Here is a 23520-nt window from a genome sequence, read left to right as displayed (position 1 = left end):
CACTCTCCCTGCACCCTGAGCTGATCCGATGGCACCTGTGTGTCAATGGCTGAGTCCTCCTCTGTGCCGTTCTCCCTTTCATGAGGCCCACCTAATTCCTTGGGCCAGCCATGACTGGCTCCTCACTGTGTAGCCGCCTCATGCACCTGGTCTGCACCAGACCCAGGGTGCAGTCCATGCACCCCTGCCAAAATCTGAATAAAAGCAAAATACTGCAGATGCTGGAAATCTGAAATAAAAACAAGAAATGCTGGAAATACTCAGCTGGTCTGGCAGCATCTGTGCAGAGAGAAGCAGAGTTAACGTTTCAGGTCAGAGGTTCTGAAGAAGGGTCTCTGATCTGAAACGTTAACTCTACTCCTCTCTGCACAGATGCTGCCAGACCGGCTGAGTATTTCCAGCATTTCTTGTTTTTATTTATGCCAAAATATGGCCCTCAATGAGCTCTCAAGAGCTCTTTAACTACCTTAATTACCATCATCAATGGATCGGGTGGGTTCTTGGGGCCGCACTCCCCCCGACCCCACCCCCCCCCGGGTGCAACTTGCCAGCGCTGGGAATGGTGGCCCGATAGTGCTGGTATTTTCATTCCCCACCTGCCTCTGTTTCTGCCCATGGTGGGACCTAGAAGTCCAGCCCCTAGTGTCCTAAATTTTCCATTTTATACATGAGTACATGCTGTACTTTGTGATCCAGAGGGAGAGGAAAAGAAGAAGAAGGAATATAAGTAGCTGAGCAGGGCCAAAGATGTGAGGGAGCATAGTAGGAGGATTACCAGAATTCACTACTATCCAGGCAACATGTCTATCTGGAATGACAGAGCTGTCTCAACTTTACAAATGTGAAGTGCACAAGGAGACAATGGTACAGAACCTACTGTTGCCTTTGGATATATATTGGATTGCCTGGGTGGTTCACATATGGGGAAAAGTCAGCAGCAGGATGATCAGATGGCAATAACGGAGGCTGCTCAATTTTCTGTTGATACATTTAAATGGACAGAAAATTGGGTCGGCTTTGCTACTGGTGATCTCCTGAACCGTTTTCCTCTATGTTCAGTGCTCAGACAATCCAATATATCCAGGCACAACAACCTGAAAATATGCCCCCATGTCTCATCAAGGAAGCAACAGAAGATTCCATGTCATCTCCTTGGAATCAGCATTGAAACAGCAACAATGGCCCTGTGCTACCAATATTAACAGTGACACCAGCAGTCTTTTTTCTTACCAAAGGTTACAGGAAATTTGCCCAGGATCAGTCAGTTTGTGGTTCATTAGTGTGTTTACCCAGAACACAGATGTCCTATTTCGACATGCTGGTGAACACACTAAGATCAGCACTGTCATGCAGTGGCAGGAGATACTGGCAAGGTTTTTTTAAAAAAGAAGATTTGGCACTTCCCATGCAGGACAACTGCCATGCAAGCACTTGTGCAACATCCCACGATGCTCATCAACACATGAATGTTCAAATTGTCTGTAACCACTGCCAAATTATTATGCCTGTGAATGCAATTTCTTGGAAATGCTCCTTCTTTCTGAAGGGTAATCATCGATCCTCCACTTATTCCAGGACAAAGACAAGTTTGGTAATTGTTTCCTCAGAGATATGAGCAACCCACTGGAAATATGACATATGATATCACTACACAGCTCCTAGCAGGGATGCAGGAACATAATTGTACACTGAGTGTGGTCTACAATACACTGTTCAGAGAGTTAGCAGATGGTACTGGTATGTTGCATGCTGCATAATATAGCCATTAATGTACTCTGTAAACTAAACACAACTTAAAGAAAGTTCAGGTACATTGGAATTGTGCAGCTTTACAAGATATCAAACACAGAGTAATCTCTGGCCAGTTAATTAATGCTGTAAAACCATTATTCTCCGTTGTTTGAGAGAGGGCTGACCCATACCAGCATACCAGCACTTAGTGGGAAGGGAGGTAAATTCTGTCTGAAGTTTCCACTTTCATCGGAATCCTTTCGGTGTCTGACCTCAGTCTCTGCAAATGAATAACATCAGAAGAAGAACATCCCAACAAGACAGTTTTTCTAGCCTCCACCCATTATTTTATAAAGAAATGATACTGTAACTGGGAAACAATGGCTTTCATTCAAGGGCTGATTAACATTGGATTAGCAATGGACTATGGCTGCATTCACATTAATTCCATGAGTTTGTTATGCAAGAGTTACCCAGAATAAAAGGAATAATTTATGAGCATCAGACCCCATTTTCTAAAAGTTGGTGCTATGCCCATGCAGTTATACTCATGCTGTGCTTGTCTTTTGACTTCACCTCAAACTGCTTTTTCAATGCCTTTGTGCTAACCTCTGAAAATGTTCAAGTGTGCACATGATTTGTTATGCTAATTACAGAACAACAGCACAAATTGCATGTCATTAATGTAATTCGTACTTTCACTAGAGGCACTTAAAATGCGGGATAAACAATGGGTTCTGCATATTTCAAACCCTGGGGAACCTGATTAACACGCCCCAGATCTGACCTCTGGTGGGAAATAGGGGTTAAAATTTGACTTGGCTGTACTTAAAATGGGTGTTCAGGAATTGGCAATCTGTTTTTCACCCCACCTGAATTTGATTTCTATTGAAGTGAATGGTAAAGACAATCAAACATGGTGTAATAAAAGCAAAATACTGCGGATGCTGGAAATCTGAAATAAAAACAAGAAATGCTGGAACCACTCAGCAGGTCTGGCAGCATCTATGAAAAGAGAAGCAGAGTTAACGTTTCGGGTCGGAAGAAGGGTCACTGACCTGAAACGTTAACTCTGCTTCTCTTTTCACAGATGCTGCCAGACCTGCTGAGTGGTTCAAACATGGTGTAAGATGGGCTACCAATTTGCTATCACCCATCTTGTACAACTGCCAAAGTTGAATTTCACTCCCCAGTAACCAGCTCATATCTTTCCCCCCCATTGCTTTACAAACTAATCAATAGCCAGAAATCAAGTTTGTCACAAGTGAATCTCTGGTACAATCCAAAGCAGAGTAATAGACATCATTGAAGATATATGAAGAAAATGAACTGAAACATGGATGAGAGGGCAAAGAATTTCTCCTGCGAAAACTGTGCAAAATAGTCTAATGATGCAGAATTTAGGCCCATTGGCCTCTATATTTAGTGGGTGGGTCTTGTAAGCAAGGGGGAGGAGGTTTGGCCAGTACACTGTGGAATTTTGATTCCACAGCGTGTCTTTTATTCCAGCAAGTTCCTTGTCAGGATGCCAGCCTGATTAACAGGCTTGGTTCCCTGTTGGGTAGGGACCTCTCTGGAGGAGGCTGCAGCCCAGGAGCAGGTAGTGAGCTTGCAGCTGGGTTAGGTGGGGTGGGGTGGGGTGGGGTGGGGTGGGAGTCTGATCGTGTGGGGGAGGTGGGGGGTATTGCCAATCTAGGGAGGGAGTCCGATTCCCAGTCCTAAGTGGGGTCCACCCTGATCCCCAATTTTGGGTGGATCCGATTACAAGGAAATTCTTTGCATCATGCCAAAGGTTATGAACTCTAATCTGACCATGTTGGGGGCAGGGATGGGCTCTGATGGCAGGCAGGGATGCAGGTAAGCTTGGTTGGGTGAGAAGAAGCACTCCTGTTACTCTTGGCCCACAAGCAGTGCTATAAAACCATCTTTCCCACAAAGCAGTCCTTACCTCCCTTGAGCTGCTGGGTTTCCCAAGACCTGGGAAACCCAGCCAGCCAGGGTTAAATCTGGGAGACAGGTTAAGTATAAGGCGTGCTGCCTCATAGTAATATTTAAATGGCCAACCCACCTCCTGGGAGCTGGTTAGTTGTCCACCTCTTCCTACTTTCATTAAAACAGCTGCATTGGAGACCATTTGGGGTTGGGTTGGAGATATTTAAAATGTGAACATCCCACCTGACCCTAACCCACTTGTTTTTTGGAGTTAAAATTACCCCCAATGTGGTTAACATGATCAGATGCTACATATAATTCACACATGGAATTCATTTCCAATCATTTTGCAGCAGGTAATAAAAGGCGCAGCTTTTTTTCTTTGACTCGAAGCACAATGCAAACATTTCTGATGTAATACTACGCAATCAAACACGATAATTTTGTTTTCTTAAAACCATTGCCAAACAAAAAGAAATTATATTTATTACACTGCAACCTTTGAGCAAAATAGCCAAAACATTTCCAAAGTATAGTGTCAGGCAAATCTCCCACCTGTCAAGACTGAGGCACACATGATTTCACCATGTGAACATTAAAACTTTAAATTGCAAGCCCCAGGCTGGAAGGACATTTGCATAGTATCAGATGGTGTTGAAACAAAGGAACCAGTACCCGCCCCAATACACAGAAGAGACCTGGTCAAACCAATCGGTCACATGACCACCTACTGGCCAACTAGGGGAGTTTTAAACTGGAAAAACAGAATTTGAACTCAGAATGCTGTGTGCTCCTGGAACAGAAGTAAGAATTACCTCCTCTCCTGACCGCCGTCATCTCGCTCTCACCAGCTTTGGAAACCATTGAAGACAGGTAAACTCAAAGAGAGAAAAGTCTCCCATGTGAACAAGGTTTAAGAAGAATACTGGGCCCCAACAAAATGCAAGACCATATCTTCAATCAAGGACTATAGCAAGCTCGAAGCACAGTAACAAGATATTGCCTCAAACTGTTCCACTTCATCTTTTCTGTCCCTATCTGCACGAGTACATTGCATGTGCCTGCTAGCGTGGGCACGCATATATCCATAGGTGTGAACCGTATTAGAGTTTAAGTAAGTTTAATAAATTTCACTTTTCTTCTTTAAACCAAAGAAAGCCTGTTTGTGCTCATTTCTTTGCCTTATAATTGGAAAGCTGTGAACAAGAATTCCATTTAAAATTAAACCCTGTTACAATAAGACCAGGTAAAGACAGCAAATGACCCCTAGACACCTTTTTCAGCTGTTCGTAACAATAGTATTCATTCTCTGACAACCTCCCACTCTTCCCACTCAAAGACATAACAGAAATGTAGAATACATGGCCTGCAGGTATATTTTTCCCCCTAGAATTTCCCCTACTGCAATTCAGTGACAGCATATGTGATATGCTAGGAGGCGAGCACCTTACCAAAGAAAAGTGGTCATGTTAAATTCTGCTTGGCATATGTTTTATTTCAATACCTCAAAATGAAGTGGATTTTCCCACAGCTTCTTACTTCTGAGCTACTATTGATCTCAATGTAAAAATGAAATCCTGCACATTTTTATTGACAATTTCAAAGCAAAAGACAACCTCAAAGCATTGCTTATCATCTAACCCTCCTGTGTTCAAATTACAAATTAACATCAAAAGTTAATGTGAAAACACATCACCTCATTAAATGAATTGTCCCCGGTGTCCTGGCCAATATTTATTCCTCAATAAACATCACAAAAAACAGGTTATCTGGTCATTATCACATTCCTGTTTGTGGCAGCTTGCTGTGCTCAAATTGGCTGCTGTGTTTCCTAAATAACACCAGTGACAATACTTCAAAAGCACTTCATTGGCTGTAAAGTACTTTGGGATGTCTCGTGTCATGAAAGGCCCCTTATAAATACAAGTCTTTCTTCTCTCTTTCTATTGTTCTGGAATATAATCATACCTTGGTTGTTGAAATTGTCCTGACAACCGATGCCAGTTCCTCTGTATTGTTGAAATCTACAGTCCATACGTGTGGTTTCCCAATGAAATACTCAGTATACGGGTGCTGTGATGAAACCTTGAAATGAAGGGAAACATCAGATTCAGCAAATTTTGGCCCAAAAATTGATTTCAAAATAACAGTGTTGTTAATAGCACTTGCCATTATTTAATTGCAAAAGACACATCGACTTCAGGCGAGTGGTAGACGCGCGATTAAACCCAGAAATTGATGTCTCTCTCTGCTGTTAGCTTTGTGGAAGTAGCATTTCGCTGTCTGGGACCCCATTCAAATGGATTGAGTGGCTGAAGGTCCTGTACTGCCCAGTAGATACAAAGTAAACTTGCCACAGGAAGTGAAGTACCCTTTTAACAATGTGATAACTGTTAATTGTCAACTTCTCTGGCACAGAAAATTAACTATCACAATTGTGGAGTCTCATTCCTTCAGGTTTTAATTATTGTTGGAGATTAAAAAAATTAAAATGACAAAAACTGTCACTTTTCCCTCTCACTTAATTCCATCTTTCTTTCCTTCTCTTTATTTATCTTTCTGTATGTAATTTGACATTGAATTCACCCACTCTAAATTACACTTTCTTCTCAGTATTTTTGCTGTTAATTTCAGAATCCTTCAATCTGATTGGTTCAGGAGACACACAGGCTGGAATTTTACGCACCCCCCCCCCCAAAATGAGTGGGCCGATGGTTGGGATGGGTGGGGGGGGGCGTAAAATGAGAGGGAGGTGGGGGCCATTCCCGAACCCCCCGCCCCCACTGCAATTTTACGCAGGGCGGTGACGAGAGATGGTCCGCCCACCCCAGGCTAATCAACGCCCTTAAGTGGCCAATTAACTGGCACTTAAGGGTCTCCGTCCACCGCCGCGGGTATTTTACCCTTGGCGGTTGATGGCAGAAGCCTCCAAAAGCCCGCCTGGTGAAACCAGGCAGTCTTCTTGCGGGCTGGTGGGGGGCTGTCCTGATTGGGCACCCTGTGCCCCATGGAGGGCTGCCCCCGAAGCCCCAACCACCCCCAATGCACAAAACTCCCCTGAATCCCCTAAATGACACCACTAGCCTTGCAGGGGCCTGACCGATTGTCCCCGGCATTGCCCTAAAAAACTTACCTTTGTTCTGGGGCCATTCTTCATCTTGCTTGCAATGGCTGGGTGTAGTCCCAGTAGTGGCCACTGCTCCTGGTGGTGCTACCACCAGGAGCAGTGGCCACTACTGGGACTAAGAGCTGCTGGCCTGTTGATTGGCTCGTAGCCTCATTAGGCGGGACTTCCTGCCTCATGAAGGTGGAAGTCCCACCCAAGACCAATTAAAGTCCTGGGGAACGAAAAATCTCAGTCTGGCTCCCCAGGTCCAGCAGAGGCGGGCTCACCACCGGCTTTTCGGCTGATGGATGGGGCCTCCCGCCCAATGAAAAATTCTGGCCACAGTTGCAAGATCTGTGCACTCAGATCACTGATGCCCTGTAGAGGGCACTGCACCATTCTCATCTCCAGCAACTTACAGAGAAAAATATTGGGTTGGAATTAATGGGCACCCCTGGACACAGGCTAGGAGGCGGGGGGATCCATAGAATTGTGATGGGAGGTGAGGACCCAATGCCTTCCCGTTGCACTGCTACTAAGTTGGGGGCGGGATAGGCCGATCATGGCATTCCTGCCCAGAGGCCAATTGAGGCCCTTAAGGGGCTCTGGCCCTCACCACTGGCATTAACTCTGGGGAGGCCACCCAGTAAAATGAGGGCCTCCAGCAGAAAACGACTCACCTCTCTGAAACCCCCTCCCCCTGCACTCAACGTGCACCCTCTCTCCGCCCATCAATGGGGACTGCCGAACTGGCCCTGGCGGCCCCACCTCACTTACCTTGGGTCCAAGTTTCCAGCGTTGGGCCTGGTTCCAAGGCCTCCTGCAGTATCGGCAGTAGCCACCGCTCCTAGTGGCGGTGCCGATAGTACTGAGCTGCCGGCCCTCTGATTGGTTGGCCGCTTTTGGAGGTGGGATCCCCGTCTTTAAAGGCCTGGGGATCCCTATGCTGGGCAGTTAATTGCCCTAGTGCCGTTAACGAGAGCCAGGTGGCTCTGAATGGCCAAGACGGGATTCCCACCGCCTTTCTGGCCTGGCGGCGGGAACCCTGCCGGCTCCACTAAATCCAGCCCATTGTTTACATTAAATGGGCAAGGGCAAGTTTAACTAACAGAGGATGCCATTTGTTGGCCTGCCAAAGCAATTTATGGGCCATTATATTTTCTAGGCACAGCATGTTACAACTGAAAATTTCATGCATTCAATTAGGGGTATAACATTCGAGATCTGTTTGGTTGAATGTTATTTATTCAAACTCTGTTGAGCATAGTGAGTCTATTGAACCAGGACTGCATGAGACTCTTTAACACATGATGAAGTGTTTGACCAAAAATCCTCCTCCAGTTTGGTCATTGTTGGGATATAGTTTAAATAGTTTTTCAGTGCACTCAATGCAGCAGGCCCTTGACCTCCACTACCAGGCATTGGCTTCAATCGCTGAGGTGTGTAGCTTCTCCTCTGTAAGATTTATATGATGCCATATCCAATGTTTGTGCAATGCAAGATACTGAATACTATAAGACCTTCTGAAAAGTACACTGAAAGCATCAGAAGTACAACTTTAACAAGTCAACAATGAACTCTTGAATTACACAGGACAATCTGTTTTGTCATTTGTGTTCTGAAGAGTTTCCAGGATAATTTAGCAAATGTCTCTTGAGACCATAGCTATTGTTGGCCAAAAGTAGACTTTTTTTTCTCTGACACAGATATTTGTGTCATTCACATTTAAGCTGAAATTGTCATCCATGGAGCCAGGGAACTTGCAGGAGCAAATATGATTCCAGGTTGTGGTTCTGTGATTCTGTTTGATCACAGAACACTTGGATATCATACAAGGTTTAGATTTAGATTTCGATTTAGAGATACAGCACTGAAACAGGCCCTTCAGCCCACTGAGTCTGTGCTGACCATCAACCACCCATTTATACTAATCCTGCACTAATCCCATATTCCTACCACATCCTCACCTGTCCCTATATTCCCCTACCACCTACCTATACTAGTGGCAATTTATAATGGCCAATTCACCTATCAACCTGCAAGTCTTTTGGCTGTGGGAGGAAACCGGAGCACCCGGAGGAAACCCACGCAGACACAGGGAGAACTTGCAAACTCACACAGGCAGTACCCAGATTTGAACCCAGGTCGCTGGAGCTGTGAGGCTGTGGTGCTAACCACTGCGCCACTGTGCCGCCCCTTTCTGATTTAAGAAATTTACTAACTAATAGTAGCAATATCACCACAAGGACTGCAAAGGTTCAAGAAGGGACACCACCACTTTCTCAGGGTAAATAGGGACGGGCAATAAATGCAGCCTTGCTGGCATCACATACATCCAGAGTACAAATTATACGAATACAGGGTGCAAATAACAGGGAAATTGCTCTAATTATCCTTCCCCTTTTGTTTTCTTGTGTGATCAGTTGAATCTGGTGTATATTTAGTGACACAATGGGGTCAAAACTGGTTATGGATTATTTTTGTGCACAGAGCATGCAACCCAAACAGGAGGCCAGAGATGCCCTTGATATTGGTTCTTGGGCCTTACTTGCTTAAGTTGGGTGAGCTGCCGACGCCTGTCACGCCTCCGCATACAGCTCACTCACTTTGCCTGTTCGAATGTTGTGCAAAATTCTTTGCTGGTCGGGAGTCATTCCGGAATGAGGTGGAGGCACAGCAGCAGGATGGTGAGTGATATTGAAGACTGTGGTTTTAGGGGACCACTACTACTCCTCTTGGTTCCACGGCAACGTTTACGGAATTAAAAGAAAATCTTTTTATTAGCCGCCACTTAATGCAAGTTGTTATTGTTCCGTAGTGGCCACTTAAGAATTCTGAATAGGGCAAGCTTGATGTCTGCTCAATGGTTCCAGACCAATTTCTATAAGCGGACCTAAAGTAGCCCATTAGGCCCATCAGTTACATATATAAGGGATGTAATGCCTATTTTAGGTGGCTGCCAACAGAGCCTTGAAAATGGTCCAACCCAAATTCGGGTTACACAACACCAAGTTACATTACTAGATCCTTGGGATGCAGGATGTTGGTTCCTGAAACTGGGCCTCATTGTGCCCTATCTACACCAATAAAATGGGTGCAATGACGTCCAATTTCGACCTCAATATGTGATTGTATATTTTTTTAAATCATTGGCTCAAAATCTATAACTTCTATTTGTCTCACGATCAGTGATGCTGTGGTAAAGTGCAGGTAAAGTAATTGGTCCCATTGCTTCGTCTCAAGGATGGAAGGAGGAGCTGAGCAGTGGGTAGGGAGGGCCCCCGTGCCAGGGCATCCCCTCTGTTTTTCTGATACCTCACTTGAAGGTCTGGAGGCAATGACAGCATGGAGACAAATCCTTTACCTTGCTAGTGGCACACAAAAGTCTGCAAAGCTGACCAAGAAGGCATGGCCGGAGGTAGCTCATGAGGTCAGCAGCAGAGGAGTGGTAAGGAGGAACTGGCTCCAGTGCAGGAAATGTTACAATGACCTACTTAGATCTAGACTGGTGAGTCCAAAGATAGACCCAGATGGCATGCATTCTGGTCAGCAGTCACCAGAATGCAAAAGTGAGGGCCATCCTGAGGGCGCCTAGAGTTCTCCTGACCATCGGAGAGATGTATGAACTGCAGCATTGATGGCCCATAAACATAGTTCATAACCTCAGTGCTCTTGGACAGTTGGTTACATTGAAGACTGCAACCTCTTATGCGAATGATAAGTTGCAAGTGTTGAGGTAGAGAGGCATTGTCCAAATGGCATCTTTCTTCACCTTGCAGGCCAAGTGGGAGAACAACGCCAGGGAGAGTGAGAGGCCATGTTTGGATGGTGGGGTTCCCCATCGTACGTCACTGACACATTTTGAGGAGCTGGCCCTTGATCTGGCCAAAGTGACAAGCCGTCGGGACATTGGAGACAGAGAAACAGGAGTCCAACATAGGCAGGATGAAAAAATCTCAACATCTCCAGGATCAGGGGAATGCATGGCAATCCTCCTCGTGTAATGAACTGTCAATGCATAAGCTGTCATCTCAATATCTTAAGCAGCTGAGGCATTTGTTGATTTTGCCGATTTATCATGATCACCTTTCTCTTATGTCTCCCACAGGGCCAGCTGCAGAGGAGGAGGAGTTGAAACATTGCCAACATGTCCTCGAGGAGTCAGAGGAGGAATAGACATTGGAACACATACCGTTACATTTTTCTTGTGCACCGACTTCAGCATAGATACTCACACCTCGGTAGGTCCTTGCACGCTATTAGAAACGGAGGCACAGGGTGACGTGCACATCACTTCAGAGCAGGAAGATACGGGGAGGCAGAGACAGCTGTGGCCAGTCCCCCTTGGAGGATGGAGGACAGGTGCAGCCCTGCTTAGCAGGGTGGAAATACAGAGCCTCAGGAGTCATGAAACAGGCGGCTTCACTTAGGCAATATGGAGCCATGGGATGAGAATGGAGGAGTCCATTCATCTCTTGTGCTTCACAATGTCTCAGTGCTTTGAGCGCATGAGCTCCTCCATTGAGAGAGTGGCCAACCTCATGGAGTGCCATATGCAGCATCAGAGTGAATGCAGGAACAGCACACTGACATGCACAGAATGCATGCTGCAGCCAGTAGCAATGACAGGCCAGTGGCACAAATGGCGCAGAGAAGCATAGAGTGGATGCCAGCTGTGCCCCAGTCAAGGGTGCCATGAAAGGGCTGAGGAGGCGACAGATGGTGATGAGGGGGCCATCCTCATGGGGCTCCGTCATCATCATCTGCCTGCATGGTTCCTCTGATGGATGAAATATTTGCAGAGTTTTACCCTGTGACAGATGCTGTGGCTGCAGTGATGCAGGTGCAGCAGCCTCTGGAGATGCCCCCGATGTCACCTCCACGTCGAGACCGACCGCCATGGGCAGCTCAGTTCCAGACAGGCACTAGCAAGAAGCTTGCCTACTACACCTCATCCTCAGTCACAGGGGGAGCAAATTGTAGAGTGGCTGTGAGTGGAGGCCACCGCATTGATGATGTCACTTTGTGGGTCATTTGGTGATTCTGACGTAAATAATAATAAACTGTTATGTGACAAAGCACTGGGCATGTTGTTGCACTGAGGCAGACCTGTGTGTTTCCAGTTCACCATGGTGAAAGGCAGCAGAATAGAAAATAAGGGTTAGCAAAGCGAAGGAGTGCTTTGGGGAAGAGTGTATCAGGTGGAGACTCTGGAGCCATGCAGTGTTTGTGCCATTGGAAGGTTGCTGACTTTTGTTCTTAACAGATGATTGTACTCACTCAGATGAAGGAGAATCTCCTCTCCAGATGTCCTGCAGACTGAGTATTGCTCAGGTGAAACGTGTCTGGATCAGAGTGGCCCTGGTGTCCCTGCCATCCTGGCGAACACTCCGCCTCCTGAACCTACCACGGCAACATCCCTGCAAAGCGTGGGAACCGCTCTCCAGTTCTCCTTTAGTCTTCTCCTTGATTCTCGTCTTCCTTTTCCTCTTCCTCTTCCAAGGAGCTGTCCTGTTCCAATGCTTCTCCCTCTTCCAGTTCCACAAGTTTCTGGAGAGCCATGTTATGGAGAGTGTACAGAGCACCACAATGCACAAGACCCTTGATGGAGTGTACTGGAGGGTACCACCTGACTGGCCTAGGGACCGGAATCTCATCATCAGGAGGCCGAAAGCCTGTTCAATGATGATCCAATTGCTCAGCTCACATCAGTTGTAGTGTCTCTCAGCCTCCGTGGCAGGGTTATGCACTGGAGTCATGAGTCATATCTTCAAGGGATAAACCTTATCCACTAACAGCCATCCACAGACTTCCAATGATTCCATGAAGAACTGCGGCACCTGTGATTGCCACAGGATGAAAACGTCTTGGTAGCTTCCAGGACAGCATGCACCACCTGCATAATGTAGCAACATACCAGCTGAACGTTTAGGGAATGGAATCCCTTCCAATTGATGAATCTCCCTGGCTGGTCAGTCAGTGCCTTGATGGCCACGTAGGTGCAATTGACGATGCCCTGCACCTGAGGGAATCTAGCAAGGGATGATAATCCCACTGTGTTTTGATCTTGAATGCCGCTATCCATCTTGAATTGAATGTAATCCCCTGCCCTCTCAAACAGAGCATCCATTACCTCCATGATGCAATGATGTGCTGCTGCCCGCAAGGTACCACCAATGTCTGCTGCCACTCCTTGGAAGGAATCAGTGGCAAAAAAATGCAAGGCCACTGTTACTTTTACAGCCATGGGAAGGCCATGGCGATGGCTCCTGCAAACCCTTGGATAACCCTTAACAAGGGCAACAGGTGTCAGCAACCATCTGCCTGGACAAGCGCAGCCTTCTGCGGCACTGATACTCCGACATGTCCGGGTAGCTTCTCCTTTGGCGGTAGAACCAATGCTGGGGCCATCACCTTCGTTGCCTTCCTGCCCTCGTTTCTCACCTCTGTGCCGCTGTTGCTCTGGGGTCTGCCTCTGCTCCTGGAGATGTTGCTCCTGATAGCTAGTCGATCCAATCTCGGAGTAGCTTAATCCCTTTTCTTGTTATGTCCTTCCTTCCTTTCAATTGTAATGTGGAGTCTTCCTGAGCCCTCCTCTCATAATTCCATGAGGCCTGTTTGCAGAAGGACCCATCCACTCACCAAAGCTGCCCTTGTCAAGAGTGAAAGGATATTGCAGATATTTTTCCTGATGCCGTACCACTGATTGCCTGTAAATGAGGGCCTTCTCTGAGCCTTTCATCTTCAATGGTGCCTCTTGCTGCTTTCTTGCCCCTCCCTGATCTGTCAGTGCCTTTTCCTCCCTGTTATGGTTGAGACCCTGCATGGATCCTGTGAATTATAAAGAAAATTCCAAACTGGCCCTTAACTAGCTGACAACTAGTTCGTTATGAGCTTTAACTGGCCATTTATCCATTTCAGGCGGGATGCCTCTTCCTTTGAGGTTTTTAAACTTTGAGCATGTCAGTTTTGCATCGGGAAACCGGCACACCAACCCGAGGTGCAGGTTTAAGCAACTGTCTGCCTCTGTTTCCACCCTTGCATTTAAATAAAAATCCCGTTCTATTGACTGACTGCAAAAAAGGTGTCATTGACCAAAAAAGACTCAAGTTGTACCATCAAAACAGGAACCTGACGTCTGATGGGAGATGAGTGGGTCCAGATGGCATTGGTTTTATATTTTGCTACATAAATGCAAAAATGGTATAAAATTAGGATGGGACTTGTATTTGCCTATATATTTGTGGTCATCATAACAGTGCCCCAGAGAGAACATGGAATGGATGATACATGGGTGCCCTGGCAGCATCTGTGGAGAGAGAAACATAACCATTCTGATGAAAGGTCACAAACCTGAAACGTTAACTCTGGGGTGAATTATATGCTCTCCGCTGCGGTTTGGAGATGGCAAGAGCAAGTAATTGGGCGGGATTGTGGCAGGGAGTGGGGGGGGGGTTCCCTGCCACCTTCCCGCCTATGCTGAAATTAAGTCCAGGGTGGGATGGCCTGTGAACGGCCTTCCCAACCCGCTGCCAATTGAGGCTCTTAAGTGGGCAATTAATGCTCAATTAAGGGCCTCATCCTGCCATTGCCATAATTAGCCCAGCGGTGGGCAGCCCTGTTGCCACACGGGAAACATGGCAAGAAAAACCGTGCGGTTGCTTGCCGGCTCCGGGGGGGATGGGGGAGGGGCGAGGGGTCCCTCATTAAAAGGCACTTAGTGCCTGAACAAGGGACACGGCATTGGGAAGGGAGGGCCCCCGCTGAGAGTCACCTCCTGCCCTTGCTGCCAACCCCCCTACACCCACCTCCCCCACAACCACCACCCTGCGAGGCTCCTTCCCATCAGACCCTATGGCCTATGTCCAGCGCCGCTTGTAGGCCTTGGGTGGATGTTCCACCGGCAGCAGCCTCCACCTCTGCAATGATGCTGCTCAGTTAAAGAGCTGCTGGTGGAGGACTGGACTTCCGTCGCCAGGGTCCTTGATCCCGTGGAAGGCCCGCTGCAGTCAGGTAAGTGCCTAATTGACACTTGATTTGTCGGGCCTGCCACAGAAGGGGAGAAGCGGAGTTCTTGATGGCGCTTGTGCCAGATCTCGAGACCCCTCTCACCCGGATAAAATCCCGGCCTTTGTTTCTCTCTTCATAGATGCTGCCAGATCTGCTGTTTGTTTCCAGTACTTTCTGTTTTTATTTCACATTTCGAGCATCTGCATTATTTTGCTATTATTATGATGATACATAGGTGCATTGGAATTTATGCAAATTACAATTTACATATTCTTACAGCTGTGCTTCCAATTTCCTTACACCACGTAATCATTTTGTATGTTAGGCACCATAGTTGCCATGTTTGTTTTTGCACCAGTATAAGAGCCAGTGTTAACAGCAAATCAGAATTCAAGGCTACAGTTACTGTAAGAAATCTATCATGCCAAGTGACTTGCTATTGTTCAGATTCATTCAGCAATTAACATTTTCACTGCCTCTAGGCCGTTTTATGCACTATAACAGTACCTGCACTCAGGGAAACCAGACTACATGCAGTTAAGTGTAGAAATTCATGAGATGTCATCAGATCACCTGCCTTACTTACATTCTTCACTGCCAAAGCAAATTGCCTGCTCATAATTCGTTTTTATTGACAATGCATCATATTTGCACTGCAGATTTAAGGGAAAATATCAGTACACTCAGATATTCTTCCATTTTAGATTATAAAATTTCTGTATCTGATGCAGTATATTTAAATTATTGGGCAAGGTTAATTCACTGAACTTCCCTGGTAGTCAGACGCAGCCTGTGGTACAGTTTCCTGATATAGTAGGTGTAGCAATACTGGAGCTTCCTTATTTCAGGTTGGGGAGACATTAACAGCTAAACTCTCTTCAGAGTGTTTCTGCAACTGCTACAAAGGCTCAGTGGGGAAAGGCCACTGTGTAAGGCCCTCCTGCCATAGTATACCGAGGGGCTGGAACCCGTGTAAAACCACTGACATGAAATGTAAATGTACATTGTAAATACAACCTGTTGTGGCAAGTGCAGTGAGGCACCTCATTTACTGGGTATTGAAAGAAAATGATCTGTATTGCACTTTATGTCAAATTTGAACTGTTATGTAATGTATTTTAACAAATTTTATGAATTTGGGAAAAAGATAAGCTAACTGATAACAGAGACACAATGCTCCATAACAATTATCAGCTATATAATGAGAGATAGAATACCTCAGACAGGACTATCTAATTTTTCACAATAAGAAATGAAACAACTGATTGTATGTGACAAAGGAGTCACTGTACCATATATAATGTCTGCATCTTGTTAATTGTAGTGCCACTGAAATACATTATCATGCATAAAATATGCTTTTTGCTACATGGTAAAATAAAGCATTAGGAATATTGTTATTTTATTTGTGTAAACCTAGTGGATCAGGTTCATTAAACTGAAGGAATATGCTTTGATATGTCCTCTCAATTATTGCCTTACATCTTTCTGCTGCAGCAAAGCAATTAACAACTTTCACTTTGGATTTCAACCACAGTATCCATTTTAAAGACACAAATTCAGAATTAAACAACAGTGACATATTGTTATTCCGTCCATCTGGAAGTGCTGCCCTCTTATTTCTGTCTGCATTTTCACACTAACTATTGATATCGGGATGATTTTTCTCCCAAACCCACCATTTCTTCTGAATTTATAAAACAATGCTACCTGGTAGGTGCAGTGACGGCTAAAGATAAAACAGTAAGTGAAGATGTGCCATGAAGCTTATCGTGGAACATGTAGGTGTGTTAGTGGCACCTAAAGTTGGTAGCTATTTTGCTGCAGTGCATCCCACCGAGGTTTTCTGGCTGTCCATTTGAAGAAGGAATATAAACAGGAGAAACAGCAGGGAGAGACAAACAGATTGTGAAGAATTAGAAATAGAACAAGAGGGAGAGGCAAAGGGAAATTAAAGTTGATGTTACAGGAAGTAGGAACTGCACAACAGCAATGAAAGGAGTACACAAAAAGACAGGAAATGAGCAACTGATCCATTCAGACATGATGCAGCCTAGGTCCACCATCAACCCTTCCTCTCCTTTCCCGTCATGCAAAGAGCCAATTTAGCAGCCAATTTGCTTTGACAGGGTGTAAAATTGGTCGTCAATTCGCGATTGCCTGATTTGTCCTACCACTCAAGTCCAATTTCACCCCGAGTATTTCTTAAATCACAATAACTGGCACAGTGGCGCAGTGGCTAGCACCACAGCCTCACAGCTCCAGCGACCCGGGTTCAGTTCTGGGTACTGCCTGTGTGGAGTTTGCAAGTTCTCCTTGTGACTGCGTGGGTTTCTGCCGGGTGCTCCGGTTTCCTTCCACAGCCAAAGACTTGCAGGTTGATAGGTAAATTGGCCGTGGTAAATTGCTCCTAGTGTAGGTAGGAGAATGGTGGGGATGTGATAGGGAACATGGGATTAATGTAGGATTCGTATAAATGGGTGGTTGTTGGTCGGCACAGACTCGGTGGGCTGAAGGGCCTCTTTCAGTGCTGTATCAATAAATAAATAAGTAACTACAAGTTGACTTTAATTATTTTGAAAGAAAGCCAGGAGAATCTGCAGGTCTGTGATTGTGAACTTCATTGAAACAGAATCCAGGTTTATACACTGAGAGCCTTTTGAAATTACTGCAAAGTAATGCATGCCATAAAAACAAATCTGTTCCCTGCAGCTGCTGGCTGCACAAACTGATATCAGGGTATTTCTGTGCTTCAATCAAAACTAAATGACTGAGCTAACTCACAGTAGAACTCCCCTTCAATCATTGAAACCTAGTGTAGATAACTTAATATATTTATGATAACCCAAACATGCTATCATTAATGGATATGTATAATAAAACAAGATTAGAAACAAGACCACAAATACAGACAACCCATAAGTTTAATATTGGTAAACCGAAGTCACAATCATCCTTGTGGTAGGAGATTTTAAAGCTGTCAACATGACTAACATCAATTAGAATTTATGGCCAGGCAAACATTAGCAAATAGGTCTGACACTGATTACATGATTTGTATAGCATGCACAGCGATTCCTAAAAGGAATGAAGACCACGATTTCCTGACCAGGACTAGGAGAGCGAACCACAATGAAGTGACAATAGGCAATAAAAGTATCAGAAAAGTACCTATGTAAAAATGGGAGTATGTAGTTGAAGTGCATGGAAACTCATCTATAGCCTTTAAAACTACCGTCCAGCCTGCACACTTCAGCAACAGCCCAAGGGCAACCAGGTAAGATAAGAACAGTCCTTGGCTCTCTCACTTGACACTCATAGGTTCATTGCATGTTTAGCTTTTTTTTAAATCATAGGTTTGGGGAAATATGACAACTTAAGCATCAACAAAGCAGTGGACCATTGGCAGCAAGGCAGGGAAGAATGGAGAATTAATTAATTCAGAACTCCAAGTGAGTAATGCTTATCTATCATTAAACCCGGATGTTAAATTAACCCATCTGGCTGGGATGGGCTGATTCATGTAGGGTTTTCATTTTACGCTCCATCTGAATGAAGTCAATGGAGGGTAATCGTAGAATCATAGAAAGTTTAAGGCACAGAAAGAGCCCATTGTGTCTGTGCTGGCCGAAAAACGATCCTCCCGTTTTAATCCCATAAAGGAGGTGGTGCCGTAGTGGTAATGTCACTGCACTAGCAATCCAGAGGTCCAGGGCTTTAGCAAAGGAAATCTGCCGTACTTACCTGGTCTGGCCTACGCATGACTCCAGACCTACAGCAATGTGGCTAATGCTCTGGGGTCACGGGTTCAAATCCCACCATGGCAGCTGGTGGAATTTAAATTCAACTAATAAAAATCTGGAATTAAAAAAAGGCTAATCTCTGTAATGGTGACCATGAAACTACCATTGATTGTCGTAAAAACCCATCTAGTTCACTAATGTCTTTGAGGGAAGGAAATCTGCTGTCCTTACCTGGTCTGGCCTACATGTGACTCCAGACCCACAGCAATGGTTAACTCTTAAATGCCCTCTGAAATGGCCGAGCAAGCCATTCAGTTGTACCAAACTGCTAGAGAAAAGTCTAAAAGGAATGAAACTGGATGGACCACACAGCATCGACCTAGGCACCAGAAACGACAATGACACACCCAACCCTGTCGACCCTGCAAAGTCCACCTCACTAACATCTGGGAGCTTGTGCCAAAATTGGGAGAGCTGTCCCACAGACTAATCAAGCAACAGCCTGACATAGTCATACTCACGGAATCATACCTTACAGACAATGTCCCCGACACCACCATCACCATCCCTGGGTATGTTCCACCAACAGGACAGACCCACCTGAGGTGGCAGCACAGTAGTATACAGTTGGGAGCGAGTTGCCCTGGGAGTCCACAACATTGACTCCGGATCCCATGATGTCTTATTGGGATCAGGTCAAACGTTTTGCAAGGAAACCTCCTACTGATTGCCACCTACTGTCCCCCCTCAGCTGATGAATCAGTGCTTCTCCATGTTGAACACTAATTGGAAGAAGCACTGAGGGTGGCAAGGCCACAGAATGTACTCTGGGTGGGGGACTTCAATGTCCATCACTAAGAGTGGCTCGGTAGCACCACTACTTATTGCTGCTAGACTGGAGCAGCTGGCGAGGGAGCCAACAAGAGGGAAAAATCTACTTGACCTTGTTTTCACCAATCTACCTGTCACAAATGCATCTGTCCATGACCATATTGGTAGGAGTCCCATCCTCACATTGAGGATATCCTCCATTGTGTTGATGGCATTACCAACGTGCTAAATGGGATAGATTTCAAACAGATTTAGCAACTCAAAACTGGACATCCATGAGGTGCTGTGGGCCATCACAGCAGCAGAATTGTATTCAACCACAATCTGTAACCTCATGGCCCGGCATATTCCCCACTCTACCATTACCAGCAAGCTGGGAGATCAAAATTGTCAGGTAGCATATGTGGAGAGAGAAGCAGAGTAACGTTTCAGGTCTGTGACCTTCCATCAGATGTTCTGTTCTGATGAAAGGCCACAGATCTGGAACATTAACTCTGCTTCTCTCCCAACAGATGCTGCCTGACCTGCTGAGTCTTTCCAGCACTTTCTGTTTTAATTTCAGATTTCCAGCATCTGCAGTATTTTTCTTTTATTATATAAGTTAGGAGATCATCCCGGGTTCAACGAAGAGTGCAGGAGGGCATGCCAGGAGCAGCACCAGGCATACCTCAAAATGAGGTGTTAGCCTCGTGAAGCTACAAAAAGGACTATATACATGCCAAACAACGGAAGCAGCATGCGATAGACAGATCTAAGTGATCCCACAACCAACGGATCAGATCTAAGCTCTGCAGTCCTGCTATATCCAGTCGTGGATAGTGGTGGACAATTGAACAACTAACAGGAGGAGGAGGAGCCAAAAATATCCCTATCCACAATGATGGGGGAGCCATCACTGCAAAAGACAAGGCTGAAGCATTTGCAAACATCTTTAGCCAAAAGTGCTTAGTGCATGTTAAGCTACCTGGCCTGTAGTTTCCTGCTTTCTCTCTCCCTCCACTGTTCCAAGTGGTTCTGGTTCCAACTGAGCAAGGGCCTCCCTATCAGTCATGCCGAAGTACAGCCCTTCCTGATGTAAGAAGTTATGAAATGCACAGCAAGCTACAACTACTCTTGACACTTGATCTGTAACATACTGTACTGCTGCTCCTGTGCAGGCAGCAATAGCTTGCTTTTAGCACCCCAATGGTGTTAGCTTAACACCTGTCTTAGGGAAAATGTTAGAAGCAATTTCCTGTTATAGCAGGAAACCTAGAAAAATTCAAGCTAATCAGGCAGAGTCAACATGGTTTTGTGAAAAGAAAATCAGGTTTAACCAATTTATTGGAGTTCTTTGAATAAGTAACATGTGCTGTGGATAAAGGGGAACCGGTGGATGCACTGTACTTAGATTTCCAGAGGGCAATGATAAGCTGCACATGAAAGGTTATTGCGGAAAATAAAAGCTCATGGTGTAGGGGGTAGAAGATGGATAGAAGATTGGCGAGCTAACAGGAAACAGAGAGCAGGCATAAATGGGTCATTTTCTGGTTGGCAAGATGTAATGAGTGGTGTGCCACAGGGATCAGTGCTGGGGCCTCAACTTTTTACAATTTATAAAAATGATTTGGATGAAGGGGCTGAAGGTATGGTTGCTAAATTTGCTGATGACCCAAAGATAGGTAGGGAAATAAGTTGTGAAGAGGACGTATGGAGGCTACAAAAAGATGTAGATAGGTTAAGTGAGTGGGCAAAGATATGACAAATGGAGTATATGTGGCAGGAAGAATAAAAAAGAAGCATATTATCTCAATGGTGAGAGATTGCAGAGTTCTGAGATGCAGAGGGATCTGGGTGTCCTGGTGCATGAATTGTAAAAGGTTAGTACGCAGGTACAACAAATAATTAGGAAAGTTAATAGAATGTTATCGTTTAATGTGAGGGTTATTGAATACAAAAGTAGGGAGGTTATGCTTCATTTATACAGGATATTGGTGAGAACACATCTGGAGTAATGCATACAGTATTGGTCTCCTTATTTAAGGAAAGATGTAAATGCATTGGAAGCAGTTCAGAGAAGGTTTACTAGACTAATACCTGGAATGGGCGGGTTGTCTTATGAGGAAAGGTTGGACAGGCTTGGCTTGTGTCCGCTGGAGTTTAGAAGAATCTTCAGCCTGAAGTGCCGAGTTGATGCTCCATCTTGGCCTCCTCCTGAAGTCCCCAGCATCACAGATGCCAGTCTTCAGCTAATTCGATTCACTCCACATGATATCAAGAAATGACTGAAGGCACTGGATATTGCAAAGGCTATGGGCCCTGACAACATTCCGGCAATAGTACTGAAGACCTGTGCTCCAGAACTGGCCACGCCCCTAGCTAAGCTGTTCCAGTACAGCTACAACACTGGCATCTACCCAGCAATGTGGAAAATTGCCCAGGTATGCCCTGTACACAAAAAACAGGACAAGTCCAACCCGGCATATTACCGCCCCATCAGTCTACTCTCAATCATCAGTAAAGTGATGGAAGGTGCCGTCGACAGTGCTATCAAGCATCACTTGCTTAGCAATAACCTGTTCACTGACGCTCAGTTTGGGTTCTGCCAGGGCCACTCAGTTCCTGACCTCATTACAGCCTTGGTTCAAACTTGGACAAAAGAGCTGAACTCAAGAGGTGAGGTGAGAGTGACTGCCCTTGACATCAAGGCAGCATTTGACCAAGTATGGCATCAAGGAGCCCTAGCAAAACTGAAGTCAATGGGAATCAGGGGGAAAACTGTCCACTGGTTGGAGTCATACCAAGCGCAAAGGAAAATAGTTGTAGTTGTTGGAGGTCAATCATCTGAGCTCCAGGACATCACTGCAGGAGTTCCTCAGGGTAGTGTCCAAGGCCCAACCATCTTCAACTGCTTCATCAATGACCTTCCTTCAATCATAAGGTCAGAAGTGGGGATGTTCACTGATGATTGCACAATGTTCAGCACCATTCATGACTCCTCAGATACTGAAGTCGTCCGTGTGGAAATATAGCAAGACCTGGACAATATCCAGGCTTAGGCTGATAAGTGGCAAGTAACATTTGCGCCATCCAAGTGCCAGGCAATGATTATCTCCAACAAGAGAGAATTTAACCATCTCCTCTTGACATTCAATAGCATTACGATCGCTGAATCCCCTACTATCAACATCCTGGGGTTACCATTGACCAGAAACTGAACTGGAGTAGCCATATAAATACCATGGCTACAAGAGCAGGTCAGAGACTATGAATCCTGCGGCGAGTAACTCACCTCCTGACTCCCCAAAGCCTGTCCACCATCTACAAGGCACAAGTCAGGAGTGTGATGTAATACTCTGGATGGGTGCAGCTGCAACAACACTCAAGAAGCTCGATGCACTCCAGGACAAAGCAGCCTGCTTGACTGGCACCCCATCCACAAACATTCACTCCCTCCACCATCGAAGCACAGTGGCAGAAGTGTGCACAATCTGCAAGATGCACTGCAGCAATCCATCAAGGCTCCTTAGACAATGCCTTCCAAACCTGCGACCTCTGTCACCTAGAAGGACAAGAGCAGAAAATGCATGGGAACACAACCACCTGCAAGTTCCTCTCCACCACACACCATCCTGACTTGAAACTATATCGCCATTCCTTCACTGTCGCTGGGTCAAAATCCTGGAACTCCCTTCCTCACAGCAGTGTGGGTGTACCAACCCCATAGGGACTGCAACGGTTCAGGAAGGCAACTCACCACCATCTTCTCAAGGGCAATTAGGAATGGGCAATAAATGCTGGCCTAGCCATTGTCGCCTGCATCCCATGAATAAATTTTAAAAAAGAGTAAGAGGTGACTTGATTGAAACATGTAAGATCCTGAGGGGTCTTGACACGGTAAATGTGGAAAGGATGTTTCCCCTTGTGGGAGAATCTAGAACTAAGAGTCACTGTTTAAAAATAAGGGGCCACCCATTTAAGACAGAGATGAGGAAGAATATTTTCTCTCAGAGTTGTGAGTCTTTGGAACTCTCTGCCTCAAAAGGTGGTGGAAACAGAATCTTTAAATATTTTTAAAGCAGAGGTAGATAGATTCTTGATAAGCAAGGGGGTGAAAGTTTATCGGGGACAGGCATGAATGTGGAGTCAAGGTTACAATCAGATCAGCCATGATCTTATTGAATGGTG

At 45.5% G+C, this 23520-nt stretch overlaps 1 protein-coding gene across 2 annotated transcripts in view; it reads right to left on the bottom strand.

Annotated features, from left to right (window-relative positions):
- The window catches only part of LOC137384291 (alpha-1,6-mannosylglycoprotein 6-beta-N-acetylglucosaminyltransferase B-like), a 994997-nt gene that overhangs the window by 27057 nt on the left and 944420 nt on the right, over positions 1-23520 (bottom strand). For both annotated transcript variants that reach the window (XM_068058117.1, XM_068058116.1), the window contains one exon: positions 5632-5748. In XM_068058117.1, the coding sequence (XP_067914218.1) occupies positions 5632-5748 (117 nt within the window). The remainder of the gene's footprint in view (positions 1-5631; positions 5749-23520) is intronic.

Source organism: Heterodontus francisci, chromosome 26 (assembly GCF_036365525.1).
Source record: "Heterodontus francisci isolate sHetFra1 chromosome 26, sHetFra1.hap1, whole genome shotgun sequence".
In the NCBI taxonomy this organism is placed as follows: Eukaryota; Metazoa; Chordata; class Chondrichthyes; order Heterodontiformes; family Heterodontidae; genus Heterodontus; species Heterodontus francisci.
Note: the sequence above shows the minus strand (reverse complement) of the source record. Positions and strands in the feature narration are given on the sequence as shown.